General features: G+C 42.6%; 5 protein-coding genes across 5 annotated transcripts; 3 read left to right on the top strand and 2 right to left on the bottom strand.

The window, feature by feature from the left end:
• Positions 1-1514: 1514 nt before the first annotated feature.
• Positions 1515-4379, top strand: Bfra_006042 (putative eukaryotic aspartyl protease protein; the record flags this gene model as incomplete). Its single annotated transcript, XM_037336415.1, has 4 exons — positions 1515-1633; positions 1685-1815; positions 2022-2381; positions 2437-4379. 4 exons carry the CDS (start codon positions 1515-1517, stop codon positions 4377-4379), a joined length of 2553 nt encoding a protein of 850 aa, XP_037191625.1.
• A 1659-nt stretch (positions 4380-6038) lies between these two features.
• Positions 6039-6817, top strand: Bfra_006041 (uncharacterized protein; the record flags this gene model as incomplete). Its single annotated transcript, XM_037336414.1, has 3 exons — positions 6039-6060; positions 6123-6353; positions 6597-6817. The coding sequence occupies 3 exons, from the start codon at positions 6039-6041 to the stop codon at positions 6815-6817; spliced, it is 474 nt and encodes a 157-aa protein (XP_037191624.1).
• Positions 6818-7223: 406 nt separating this feature from the next.
• On the bottom strand, positions 7224-9835 carry Bfra_006040 (putative pre-mrna-splicing factor syf1 protein; the record flags this gene model as incomplete). Its single annotated transcript, XM_037336413.1, has 3 exons — positions 7224-9467; positions 9520-9690; positions 9758-9835. The coding sequence occupies 3 exons, from the start codon at positions 9833-9835 to the stop codon at positions 7224-7226; spliced, it is 2493 nt and encodes an 830-aa protein (XP_037191623.1).
• Positions 9836-10536: 701 nt separating this feature from the next.
• Bfra_006039 (putative vacuolar atp synthase subunit d protein) lies at positions 10537-11675 on the top strand (the record flags this gene model as incomplete). The annotated part of the gene is made up of 7 exons (XM_037336412.1): positions 10537-10551; positions 10611-10723; positions 10779-10789; positions 10846-11171; positions 11246-11294; positions 11346-11355; positions 11414-11675. The coding sequence occupies 7 exons, from the start codon at positions 10537-10539 to the stop codon at positions 11673-11675; spliced, it is 786 nt and encodes a 261-aa protein (XP_037191622.1).
• Positions 11676-11923: 248 nt separating this feature from the next.
• Positions 11924-12894, bottom strand: Bfra_006038 (putative u1 small nuclear ribonucleoprotein; the record flags this gene model as incomplete). Its single annotated transcript, XM_037336411.1, has 3 exons — positions 11924-12310; positions 12469-12781; positions 12848-12894. 3 exons carry the CDS (start codon positions 12892-12894, stop codon positions 11924-11926), a joined length of 747 nt encoding a protein of 248 aa, XP_037191621.1.
• Between the last annotated feature and the right edge of the window lie 88 nt (positions 12895-12982).

Raw genomic sequence — 12982 nt, 5'->3', positions numbered from 1 at the left:
TTACTCACTTTACCAAGTAGGTTTGTCGGATGTCGGATACAGGGAGATCGTCGAAATGCCAAAGTAGGCTCATGTCGTAAATGTAGGTACCTTTTAGTGCGAGTCCAGTCCAGATATGGCTAAGCGACAAACTTTCCGAGAAACAAACTTTTACGCTCTGAACTGAAATGACGGAAAAGATACATAGAGATTTGAATCCTGAACGGACAAAATATTGAGAGCAGACAGTTTATTGGTAAATTCCTGACATCCAAAAGAATTCCTGGAGGATATATACATCAAACACTTGCTACATTCAAGGCTGTAGTGGGTACTCACAATGTGAATTATACTTGTGCTTTTGGACTACCACAAAGATAGTTTCCGTGGTTTCTTCAAAATTTGGTAACACAGATGAAAAACCTGTCAATGGCTCCGAGATGGTCTCGCAACTTCGCGTAGCCACAATATCATTGTGGCAAATGCTAACCAAAAGCGAAAGCCTATTGTGATTAAGTTCAACGCTATGAAGTTCTTCCATCTCTTCATATAGACTTTAGCAGATGGCAATGGAAGGTCTAGCCAGTACTTTCATTCACTGTCAGTAAATAAATAATTAAATTCTCTGTTTAGGAACATTGCCTTGGAAAAGTACTGATATAGTATAATAGTTCTAGTTAGGAAAAGTTGATAAATCCTTCAAGAAATAGACATATACATCATATCCTTTCCCTTTACAATAAATTAGCCGATAGTTCTGCTTCAAGGCCCTGTTCCTGACCAACTGACCGTGCTGATCTGATCTAAATTGCGTCTAACATCCACTGACTTCTAAAATTGGGAAGTGACTCCACTATCTCTAACCTTCTTTTAACTCATCAGCCATGCCCCAATCCTTCTCTTTCCCTTTACCCTCAAATCAATTGGCATTTTAAAAACCAGCAATCGATTTACTGTTCCGGGATTGAGAGTTACTCTTGGCAGCTAGAGGACGCCGTGATGGCTTTCGGCAAGGCTCGAACCTTTCAAATTCATGGTTGATTAAGTTCTCATTATTGAGAGACGAAAACAATTGATAACAAAATGTATGATAGTGAATTTTTGCCTAATGTTAAAGCTTCTTCAACGACCGTATGCTTTCGCTTAGTCGATGCTAAGTGACCCCTTTCCCTTGCCTAATATAGTCATTTTCTCATTCTCCTAGTTCGGTTCCCACACCAACTCTTAATTCTCTCTTTCCCCATAACAAAACAGTTAGAGACCAAAGTATTTACAGTACCAATTCAATAATCATTGACTGCTTCACTCCCTGATTCATTGCTATTTATTTCTTTTGTTTCTTAACATCTAATTGGCTGTTTGTTTTTCATACCTGCTCTTCAGCCTGAGGCTTAACCCGGTAATCTTGCGCGTTTGTCCGATTGGACCTTTGTTGCAGTTGCCGGCTTACCGTTACCATACATATATTGAATTCCTCCATTGCTTGGCATAGTTCATTGGTTAGATTTTGCGTCTGCAATACAAAAATCAAGACTATGATATCTGTTATGGGAATGTGTGCTCTTATACAACCGGTTCTTCTCTTGATCTTGGGAAAATATGTTACTGGTGTGGAGGCTGCTACAGCTTTAAGTTTAATGCCTTCTACTGAATGGTATAGTACACAGTATCCCATTTGTTTAAGCAGATGCTGATATAGTGAAAGGTATGGAGACGATGGATCTTGGTCTGCTGTGTCGATCAGGTTGGGAACTCCCAAACAATGGATCAATCTCTTTCCGAATACACTCAGCGCTGAAACCTGGGCTATATCGCCGTATGGCTGTCAAGATGGTGGTATGTTATTTTTATTTTTATCGTACTTGTTCTATGGACGTAGAGTATTGTGTTGATATTCCCAGTGGTCGGGTTTGTAATCTGAGAATATGGAACCCTTGATTGTCGATCCAGATTCTATATAGCGCATATATACAGTCTTGTTTACGTTAAAAATACAAGCTGAAATATTCTGTCTCCCTCATATACTAATGATACCTTCAAAGATTCAACATGCCTGGACAGCCGAGGCTCAATCTTCAACGCAACCCAATCTTCCACATGGGAACCTTTGTTGACACTAGAGTCTTCTCCATATTGGCGTCTTGGTACAGGAAACTCGCTGCAGTGGCCACCTTATGGAGAGTATGGATTTGACAATCTCGCATTTGGGCCAGACGGACCAGCCATTCCCAACGCGACAATCGCGATGATCAATGCTACAGAGTATTGGGTAGGAAGCTTTGGTTTGGGTGCTAGTGCTGGAAACTTCAGTTATGTTACACCAAACGTCACCTATGCACAACTAGAAACCCTGGGTGACATATTAGGTGCGGGATATGGATACACTGCTGGGGCTATATATCGTAAGTCTTTGATAATGTTGAAGGACCTTTAGTACAGTCGGTTAACCCAGATTAGAGCAAAAGGGGGAACCAATGTCTTTGACACTGGGCGGATATGATGAAAATCGATTCATACCTCACAATGTTTCGTTCACCCTTACCCAAGATCCGCCTGTACCTCAAGTCTTCGTTGACAGTATTTTCGTAATATCCTCCAATGGATCCAATACGCCAATTCAACTTGCGTCATACAAGGAGAATATCAACGCATTGATCGATAGCTCAACTCCTTACCTATGGCTTCCAGAGACAGTTTGCAATCATTTTGCGGATGCTTTAGGACTAAGTTACAACGAGTCCTTGAACCTGTATACCTTTGACGAAAACCCCACTCAGCATAATAACCTATCGGATTCATCTACAACGACAACTTTTACATTTGTGCTCAAAGACAAATCCTCAGACTCGGATTTCGTCGAAATTAATTTACCATATGCAGCTTTTGATTTATCATTAACCTACCCATACATTCCCAATACTGAATATGGAACAGATGAAGCATCAAAATTCTATTTTCCATTGGCTAGATCTGCAAATAGTAGTCAATACACTATTGGTCGAGCATTTTTACAGGAGGCATATATTATTACCTCGTACGAGACCAATCAATTTTCCCTTCACCAAGCAGTTCATGTATCCGATACGCTCAATAACAAGAGCATTATTGCTATCCCAAGTGGAGATACTACTACTGGACAAGAAACTAGTACAGTGTCATCCGATCAGAGTACTCGCTTAACCAAGGGGCAAATTGCTGGCATAGTTATTGGTGTTGTCGGGACAATAGCCACTTTACTGGTTACCTTATACTTTTCCTATATTAAATACTATAAACCAAAGAAACTCGCGCTTGCTCTTAAGAATTCTACTTCTGAATCCGAAGCGGGTATCAATCTTCAACCACTTGATAGTCCTCCACCAACGGGGTTTTATCCTTCAGAAGCTCCTGGTGATGTCAGCCACCCAGTTGAGATAAACTCAGACATTGCACAGCCAATGGAAGTTAGCTCCGAAGTCCCGCACCAACGTTTAGAACTTGCAGCTGTGATTCCCAAAGAACTCTCCGCAGAAGCCGCAGTTGAGCTGCCAGCAGAAGTCCCAGCAGAATTTTTATATGGGAGGATTGCCGTCGATAATACTCCTATTGCCAGTCCTACCATCAGTCCTATTTCTGCTTCAAATTCAGGTTCACTACCATCAATGAATGCTCTCGCCATCAGTTCTGCAGAGCCATCTTTCGAGAAAGGATCCATTCTCGTAAAGCCTACTCGCTCTTCGATTTTAGCAGACCAAGTATCGCCCATATCTTCCGAGACACGGCTGCGTCCCGATGGCTTTTCTCCTATTGCCGAAATTCAACACCGCATGAGTCCTCCTCCTACATACGCCCTTGCACAACCCAAGAACTACGCTTCTGCTGGAGGTTTTCTTTCTAGCTACCAACCACTGAGTCAATCCGCTCTTTCTACTGGCATTGGATCCCCAGAACCGAGTAACTACGTTTTTGCCGGAGCGATGCCTTCAGGTATTCAACCTCCAAATCCATTCGCTCCAACTACTATGAGTCGAGACGCACAAGTAAATGAATGGCGTCGCTGCGATGTGGAAAGACAGAAACGCGAGGAAGAATTATATCGTCAAGCATTAGCTCGCGAAGAAGAGATCCGCGAAAATCAATTCCAGGAACGTCGACTGGCCCATAGACAGGAACTTGAAAGAATGGAACGGCTAGGAACTGATGTTTTTAAATATCGCAATGAGGATGTGGGGATTGTTCAGGAGCCTTTCAGAGATACCGTCCAACTTGATGAAAATGGAGCACGCAATACAACTCCCACAATCCAAAATGAAGATGCTATAGCCAGTGTATCAGCTCAAGAAGGTGCTCCAGAAGTTACGCCAGTAACTGCTTTACGTCGATTCTCTTTTGAGAATGGAGGTGATAATGATACTGTTTGAATATTGTTGATATTTATTTCTGGATTACCCACTTATCTTTTTCAATATGCTATTTCTGCTATTTTTGCTATTTTATTTGGAATTTTGTAACATGTGGTGGATCTTTTGTATATAAATGGACTTAGAATACCAGAGTATTTAGAGGAAGGCGATTTTTTTACTTGTGGGCTCAGTGTTGAGTATTGAGGAGGCATTTAACCAGTTGCATACTGCACAAAGTCCTCAAATTTGCATTCGTAGGCCATTTCAAGGTGATATGTGGGCCAGAAACGTTCCGTTCATGTACAAAGTATTGAGAATGAGGAAAATAATGCTAGACAAATTACAGTGCCAGGATTTCAATTTAGTAGTCAGGAGAACAGTTCTTCGATGAGCGCGGCAACAAATCATCTTGGTTGGACGATGCAGGAACTTTAGATGTAAACATCAAGATCGAAGTATTTCCATGGTTGATTCTCAGATATAAATCCTGAACAATAGATGAAAACTTCGAGTTTCACAAACTCCCTCGAGATTCATCGCATTCTGGGTACAAGCGACTTCGCTTTTGTCTCCACACCCATACCTATCATGTTGTGACCTCGGACCATCAAACCCATCACTCACACAGCCCACGCACCACACTTCATAAAAATATATCACAAGATTTGTCGATCCTTCACTTTCTTTCCAGTTTATTGGTATTTCAATAACTGCTGCCAACCATATCACAGCCACTCTGTCCTTAGCACAACATTTTCCACTATACTAGGTGGCGAACTCTCATTCCTTCATGGGCCCCTATATCCCCATTTCCCCACGGGCTGGGCGCAAAACTCACATGTCAAGAGACCAAGTGATCATGAGCTAAACAGCAATACGCTATTTATCTTCCTTGTAATATCTGAGCATAATAGACAACCAAGTCTATCCAAGATTTCTTTGCACACAATCGCAAGACTTATTTCTTTACACGCCACAATCTTTTTGATCAACCCAGATATATTTATACGTCATCAAATCCCCGCCTTCATATCCCTTCTCCGATTCGTCTAAGCGAGCTTGGGTTCTTCGAGTCCTTTGTCGTCCCCTCCAATGATTTCTCGTTCCTCATGTTACACGAAGCCACTCTTGTCTCGCCAAGTGCATTGCCTTGACCATTTGTGTAAGACACGCACATATCATCCAATGAGGTTGAGTGATTCTCTTCAATTGTATTCCCCTCAGTCCATCTCTCACATTATTAGCTCACTCTTTCCACAACACACAAATAAACATGCGGGGAATTCTCTATCTTGTACTCTCGTCTGGCAAGCTACAAAGAAAACAAAGAATCGTGGCATGACAAATTTTGTAATTGTGATAGAGCTTCCCTCTTATTCTTGCCGTCTCAACGGAGATGTGCGTCGTGGTCCGTCATACCTGGAAGCTTTAAATAACAGAGGAGCAGCCGTCCTTCCTCTTGGCTTGATCTTGATCTTTGTGTTCATGTAATCAATCAATATCAATTGGGAATTCTTCAATTTTGAACAAACCAAACCTGTCGCAGTAATATATCTGCATTCATATTTTGAGAAACAAAACTTCTGCATTAAATTACATGAAGCTGCAGAAACGATAACCCAAAACGTCGACAAGACAGATTATCATCACACAAGCGAAATATCCATCAAAATAAATATGGCCTCACCACAAACACAGAGTTCGTTCTCCAACCTTCAAGTTTCAAATGATCCAACTAATACCTTTCTCCCATTTCTTCAGCCCACCACAGTCCATCTCCCACCTCACCCACTTCTCCAACCTCCCCTATGGGTCTCTCTCACGATGATCCCTTCGCCGCCCAACGCAAAGACCCCATTAACAACAACCCATTCGCTTCCAAAACTCAAGGCACAAGTCCCATGAACATTCCAACGCCCAGCTCTCCAAACGCAATAAACACACATTCCGGATCACCAAATCAAGATCGAAGATTAAGTTCTGATGAATGGGGTTCGTTGGTTTTCCCTCTCAGTCGTCGTTTATCTCATCCCTCCTCATCACCATTGTTATTACCATCCCTTCCCTCCTCATCACCATCTCCTTTTACTTTACCCCATTCATCATATCCTCCAACATCACAAGCCGCGCTCTCTTCATCTTTCATTTCCTCCCCCTTTAATTCCAATTCTCTTTGTCCTATATCCTCCCACCAAAATCGACAATAACACTAACACACCTCACCCAATCATTCAGACGCTTCAAAAACACCCCCTTCTCGTTTTCAGAAACGCAAAGGTTCCATCTACGCAACACCAAGTTCTCGCGATGGACATGTTGATAAGCATATTGATCGTGATGCCGTTTTCCATGCAACACATGCGGAGAAAGGTTACATGGGAATCTTCGGTCTTGGTGGGAGTCGCAATAAGGAGGGAGGAAATCAGGGTGGAAGGAGAGTTAGCAAAAGCGAGTGATTGGATAGGAGAGGATGAGACTGTGAAGTTGGAAAGAGCCCAAGGGACTTTCACCAAAGAAGAAAAGAGATTTGACATATGAATGTGTCGATGGATTATGTAAGAATGAACCCAATGAGAAAATTTGTACAAGGAGAGATATGGGAAAAAGTTTGAAAAATGCATTTTCCATCGTTTAGCGAAGCAATCTTTAATATTTCCACCGCCTGTACCTATGATACCAATAACATACATATACATTTGCAGACAACAGTGTCTTGATCGTTTGTAAACCCGATTGAAAACGCCGTCCTATGCATTGAGAATCCTTGAGATCTCAGAATTCCCACTATGTCCAAACTCCCTTTGATTGACGTTCCCGTATTTTAACCTCCCCCACCAATGAAACCCCATTCAAACTACTCCCTCAATCATCATCCATACCATCTAATTCGATAGCATCAGGGTTTTCAGTAACAACTATTGCTGGTTGCTTAATATTTCCTCCTTGAGGACCTGTGCTTGCTGGTACGAATCCAACAGGAGCTCTTGCCTCGCGTTCTAATGCTGCCATTGCATCCGCAGCTCCTTCTCCATCCTCATCAGGTTTCGCTTGACTTCGAGCAAGAGCTTGAGAAGCAATGAAATTGACATCCGTATTATATTGTGCTTGAACACTTCTCTTGATACGAAGCATCTCTTTGAACGTATCTTCGTTTCCATGTTGAACCTCGAAAGATTCCCATTTTGACCAAAAGGTTGGACTTGTTCGAGGATCGCAAAATTGTGATGCGTGTCCGTAAATCGCTCTTGCACGATCAATCTCGCCCAATCGTTTCTCCATATCGGCGAATTTCAAACACATATCTCTGGCATCTTTGTCTGGTAGTGCCGCAATAGCTCTTTCATAAATTGGTCTTGTCGAAGGTAAACCGAAGTTGGAAGCCGACTTGGTGATATAAAAGTTGAACATATCTGCGCGATCCTCATCAGAGACAGCTCGAGTTGCTCTTTCGTAAATCCTCATCGCATGTCTTGCTAGACCCCGCTCCTCCTCAAGATTTCCATACATAAGATACAATACTTTGGCAAATCCAGGAGGGCATCCTTCGACTGCTTGCTCGAATAAATCTCGAAGACGTTCGATACCAATTTTTCTATCAACTGCCTTGGTCAAGTATAAATTCCAGAGTTCGAATGCTACCGGATAACTGAATAGATCGAGTCCTCTCTCGTAAATTTTGAATGACTCTTCGAAATATTTATTCTCCTCCAGTAAATTGGCGTAATTGACAACAGTTTGTGGTGTTGCAATTCGAAGTTCGAATATCCGTTCGTATATCTTCTTGGTCTCTTCCAATGTGCTAACACTCTCCACCAAGTCTACATAGAAACTCCACAACTTCCAGCTCTTGTGAACTCTTTGTTGAGGTGAAAGAGTCTCGTCGAAATAATCAACATTAGACCGCTTGGGTGCCTGAACTGCCTTTGCCATAATCTTTACAGCTTCATCGAAGTTTTCGTTTCTTAATTCCATCTCCGCCCATTCAATCCAAGTATCGGCAAGTTCCGCTACAGATTTGAAAGGTACTTTCACTGCCTTTTCGAAGATAACACGAGCGTTACGTAAATCCCCACCCTCCTCGTAGAACTTGGCGTAATTTGACCATAACTCGTGGAACTGTCCAACAGCTTTCTTCGGCTGAATAGCAGCAATCGCATCTGTGTATGCTTTAACCACTTCAACTTTGTTGTCCCCCCACAGAGAAATACGTTTCATCCATTCGGGTACATTGTTTGGATTTTGCCGCAATAATACGTCGTTTAGTAAGAATGGTCGACGATCCATAAGTTGCTCGAATCTCATCATTCGAATATCCAAATCAAAGTCTGCATTTTCGTCCACAATACCCTTCTCTGATCGAACTGCAGCCGCTTCCATTAGAACCCCAGTAATCGATTCCTCAAATTCGGCATAAGAATCGAATATCAGTGTGAAATCCCGAACGGTCATAACTGTAGTGATTCCCTCTTCAAATACATCTCGTGCCCGTTCAAAACTACCCCGAGTGATCCAGTATGTTGCTAAGCCGGACCATAATTTTCCTCTTTGATCCGCAAATCTATCAATGCCACTTCGAATAATTTTTTCGACATCAATTCCGATTTCATCTCCAGTTTCAACTTCCTTGGCATGCTCCACAAGGAGATCTACCATCTCACTCCATAATTGATAATGGCCCTTTCCATGTTTGCTCCGGAATTTTGGGTTATTAAGTATATCCATATATTTCTTGACGGCTTCAGTATAAAGTTTCATCTCAATTAAGAGTTCAATAAAATCTTCGGCATCCTCCGGATGGATCTGCATGTAACGTCGCCATATCTTGACAGCTGTAGAACCTGACGCGGAATTCGCAAAAGGACGGTAAAGGGCCCATATTCTGTTATGTTGTGTAATGGGTAAAGCTCGAAGTGCTCGATCGAAAGTTCGGCGCGTGAGAGTAACGAGGGGTTGGAGTAGCAAAAATTGAAGGTACATCTCCCAGATTTTCGGCATCTTGTTCAATAGGATCAAGGCTCTTTCGTAAAGCGCGTTGACTTTGGCATATTCGGGGGCAAAAGCTGCAGGATTCAACTTTCCCAAATGCTTCATTCGTAATGTAAGGTACTATTTTTCGTCAGCGAAAATTAAAGCGGGGTTTGCGCGCATAGATGTATACCATTTTCCATAACTTATAAGATCTGGGTAATTGTAAACAAGCTCGTTCCAAAACGAAAGCTTGCTCAAGTTTTGTGCCATGCTGAAATTTGAACTCGATGTATGCCAACCAAGGCTTCGTACTGCCTGGATCGCGAAGGATATCCTGCTCATAGATAGTATCTTCTTCAGACTATCGATGTTATTAGTCAACGTGATCGTTCAATGGAGATTGTAGGTATCTGAGGGAATCGACGTACAATAAGATATAAATCTGGCTTCCCTCGAATCGATAAGGTTAAGGCGGATTTTATTTCGGGGACGCTGGGAGCAGCCATTGTAGGGAGCAACTCTCCAGGCATTCTCTGCCTGGAAAACAGAGAATGCGATCAGTCCCAAGAGGAAGATATATCTGGATGACCGTCTTAAAAGACGTCGAGGGTGTTGGGTTGGTCTGATCTGGTCGTTCGACCTCTTTTTTTTTCCGTACCAACAATCAACCGACTTTGCTACTTAATGCTACTCCAGGGTCATTAGCACTACGGGAGACTAAGCGACAGTATTGGAGGAAATGTAAACCTCTTCTACCCGAGGAGAATAAGAAGCAGTAAAGGAAGGGACAAAAGATGGAAAGGATCTGGTGTCTAGGAAAACTACTAAAGATGTCTAATATCCACTCGAGAAGTGAATAATGATAACCAATCTCTCTTCCCAACCAAAGATACAATGTCCGAAGATTGAGATCTACTTGAATCACGTGAAAAATAATTGAGATACAACAGTAACCAGCCGAGCCAGCGTATTTTGTTTGAGAAGCGCTAAGCTCACACCCCCAAGAGCTTGGACTTGGGCAGTTACAACCTTGAAGTGGGAACGAGAGCTTAATCAACAACTTCTTATCAGCCTTCTCTTTCCACTCTACAACAGCCCTCTCTTTATACTTTGAGAGTTCCCCTTTACGCTTGAATCGATAGAAAGAACTTGAACCCACAGGAGTATTGCATTGCCAATCATCTAGTCAAGTCGAAAAGCTAGCAAAATGTCTGGAGCCGGGGTAAGACAAAGCAACCAATTCCAATGGATTCATATAACTTCATAACTAACATAATATAGAATCGAGAAGCTGTTTTCCCAACACGACAGTCCTTGGGATTGATGAAATCGAAGTTGAAGGGAGCGCAAACTGGTCACGATTTATTAAAGAGAAAGAGTGAAGCTTTAACTAAGTATGTTTACTCTCAACCCAACAAGCTCTTTACCATACTAACTCTTATTGCGCAGACGTTTCCGAGGTATTTCTCCTGCAATGCTACCAGCATTCTCTCAGAGATTCCTAACTTTAATCTAGAAATTACCCGCAGAATCGATGAAGCCAAACGAAAGATGGGTCGAGTGATGCAGATAGCCGCCTTTTCTCTAGCAGAAGTAACCTATGCGGTAGGAGGAGATATTGGTTATCAAGTACAAGAATCCGCGAAATCGGCAAGATTCCGTGTGCGGACGAAGCAAGAGAATGTATCTGGTGTATTCTTACCAGCCTTTGAAAGCTATACAACGGAAGGTAACAATGATTTTGGCTTGACGGGTTTGGGAAAGGGTGGTCAACAAGTACAAAGATGTAGAGAGACTTATGCGAGAGCTGTGGAGACATTGGTGGAATTAGCCAGTTTGCAGGTATGTTTAGAATAGGATTGACCCGAATCAGGGGAGAGGAGATGCGTCGAATAGGGCTGATATGTTTTGATTAGACTGCTTTCGTTATTTTGGATGAGGTTATCAAGGTTGTGAACAGGAGAGGTAAGTTCAATTCTATATCTGAAGCATATAACATGTACTAATTTGATATAGTAAACGCAATGTTAGTCTTTCTACCATTACATCACGCCCCCCATTAATTCATACTAACCAAACAACAGTGAACATGTGATTATTCCACGTACAGAAAACACCATCAAATACATTAACTCAGAGCTCGACGAATTGGACAGAGAAGAATTCTTCCGATTGAAGAAGGTTCAAAACAAGAAGCAGAGGGATACAGCTGCTCAAGATGCAGAGATGAAGGCGAAGAAAGAAGCAGCAGCAGAGAAGGAGAAGGCCGAAGGTAGTGATAAGGAGAATCCTACCCATACTGGAGATATTCTAGGTGATGAGGAAGATGCGGATGTCATTTTCTGATGCCTCACGAATGCCATTTTACTTTTCTCAAGTTTCAGCAATCGGGTCATCAACTCGAATAAATATCATGTAGCATTAGCGAATACTGTAATTAAGATTGAGCATTGTTTTCTCTGTTTAGCTATACTCATTTGTGAAAAGCAATCTCTGAAGCATTTCGTCCATTTTTGCAACGACTTTCCATACAGATGGGCAAGCAATCCGAATGCTCCTTGTGAAACTTTCAGGTAGAAACACCCCTTCACAACTTACTGTCTTTGATAAGTAACCTTGATAACCTTCTGCTCATCTCCCAAAGCCATACCCGCCGTATTCTCCTTAGCACCAATACTTCCTGTCTCAGTCTCATACTCCACAAATGCAATACCCTTTCTTCCCGGCACCAATCTCACTTCTCTAAAGCCTTCAAATCGTCCAAAGATACTTGTTAACATGTCAACATCATATTCTTCGGGAAGATTCTGCACAAAGAGAATCTTGTTAGGAGGTAAGTATTCATCCGGTACGACGGCGGCAGCAGCAGGATTGGAAGATTTGAGTCCAGCGCCACGAGTAGCTTTGATGGGTCGTGCAGCGAGATCTGCTGGGTTGGCAAGAGGAGGACCGGTCGTAGGACGGAGTGTAAGTTCGGCGGCCTTTTTTCTTTCTGCAGGGGGAAAAAGTAGATTTCGTTAGCTATGCCATTATTTCATGTATCATCCACATCCACATGCACATTCAATCCCGCACTGTACATCCATCGTACAATCGCAAGGAAAGGAAACGACAAAAAGCAAAACAAAAAAGAACTCACCCTTCTCTGCCAATCTCCTCCTCTTATGAACCTCCAATTCCTCATGCCCCCCTCCCTCTTCACACTAGCATCACTCCTCGTCTTCGCATACGCAATTCGCATCTCCTTTCCAAAAAGCTCAAAGCCCTGAATATCCTCAATCGCCTTTGTCGCACTCTCTACATCTTCAAAGACAATGAATGCCTGTCCCTTGGCCTTCAAATTCGTCTTTGCGATGATTTCCAAAATGGTGCCGTATTCGGAGAAGAGTTCCGTGAGGGCTTCGATGAGCGCGGCCGGCTTGATCGATTCCTCGAGATTGTTGACGTAGAGTCTAGATTTGTTAGTTTGTGGGTTGGGGAAGGAAGGCTAGGACGTGTCGGGGTGCAATGACACGTACGTAGCGTTTGGTGGGGGTGAGCCACTGGGTGCGTTGCTGGTAGACATGGTGGTGAGTTATTGAGTTGTTTGCGATGAGAATGGTGAGATTGAGAGGAGCTTCATGTTGGAGCTTAGCTTAAGTTATTATTTGGTG

The sequence above is a fragment of the Botrytis fragariae genome (genome assembly GCF_013461495.1).
Source record: "Botrytis fragariae strain BVB16 chromosome Unknown tig00000075, whole genome shotgun sequence".
NCBI classification, from domain to species: Eukaryota; Fungi; Ascomycota; class Leotiomycetes; order Helotiales; family Sclerotiniaceae; genus Botrytis; species Botrytis fragariae.
The sequence above is the reverse complement of the archived record's forward strand: the minus strand, read 5'-3'. Positions and strand labels throughout refer to the sequence as shown.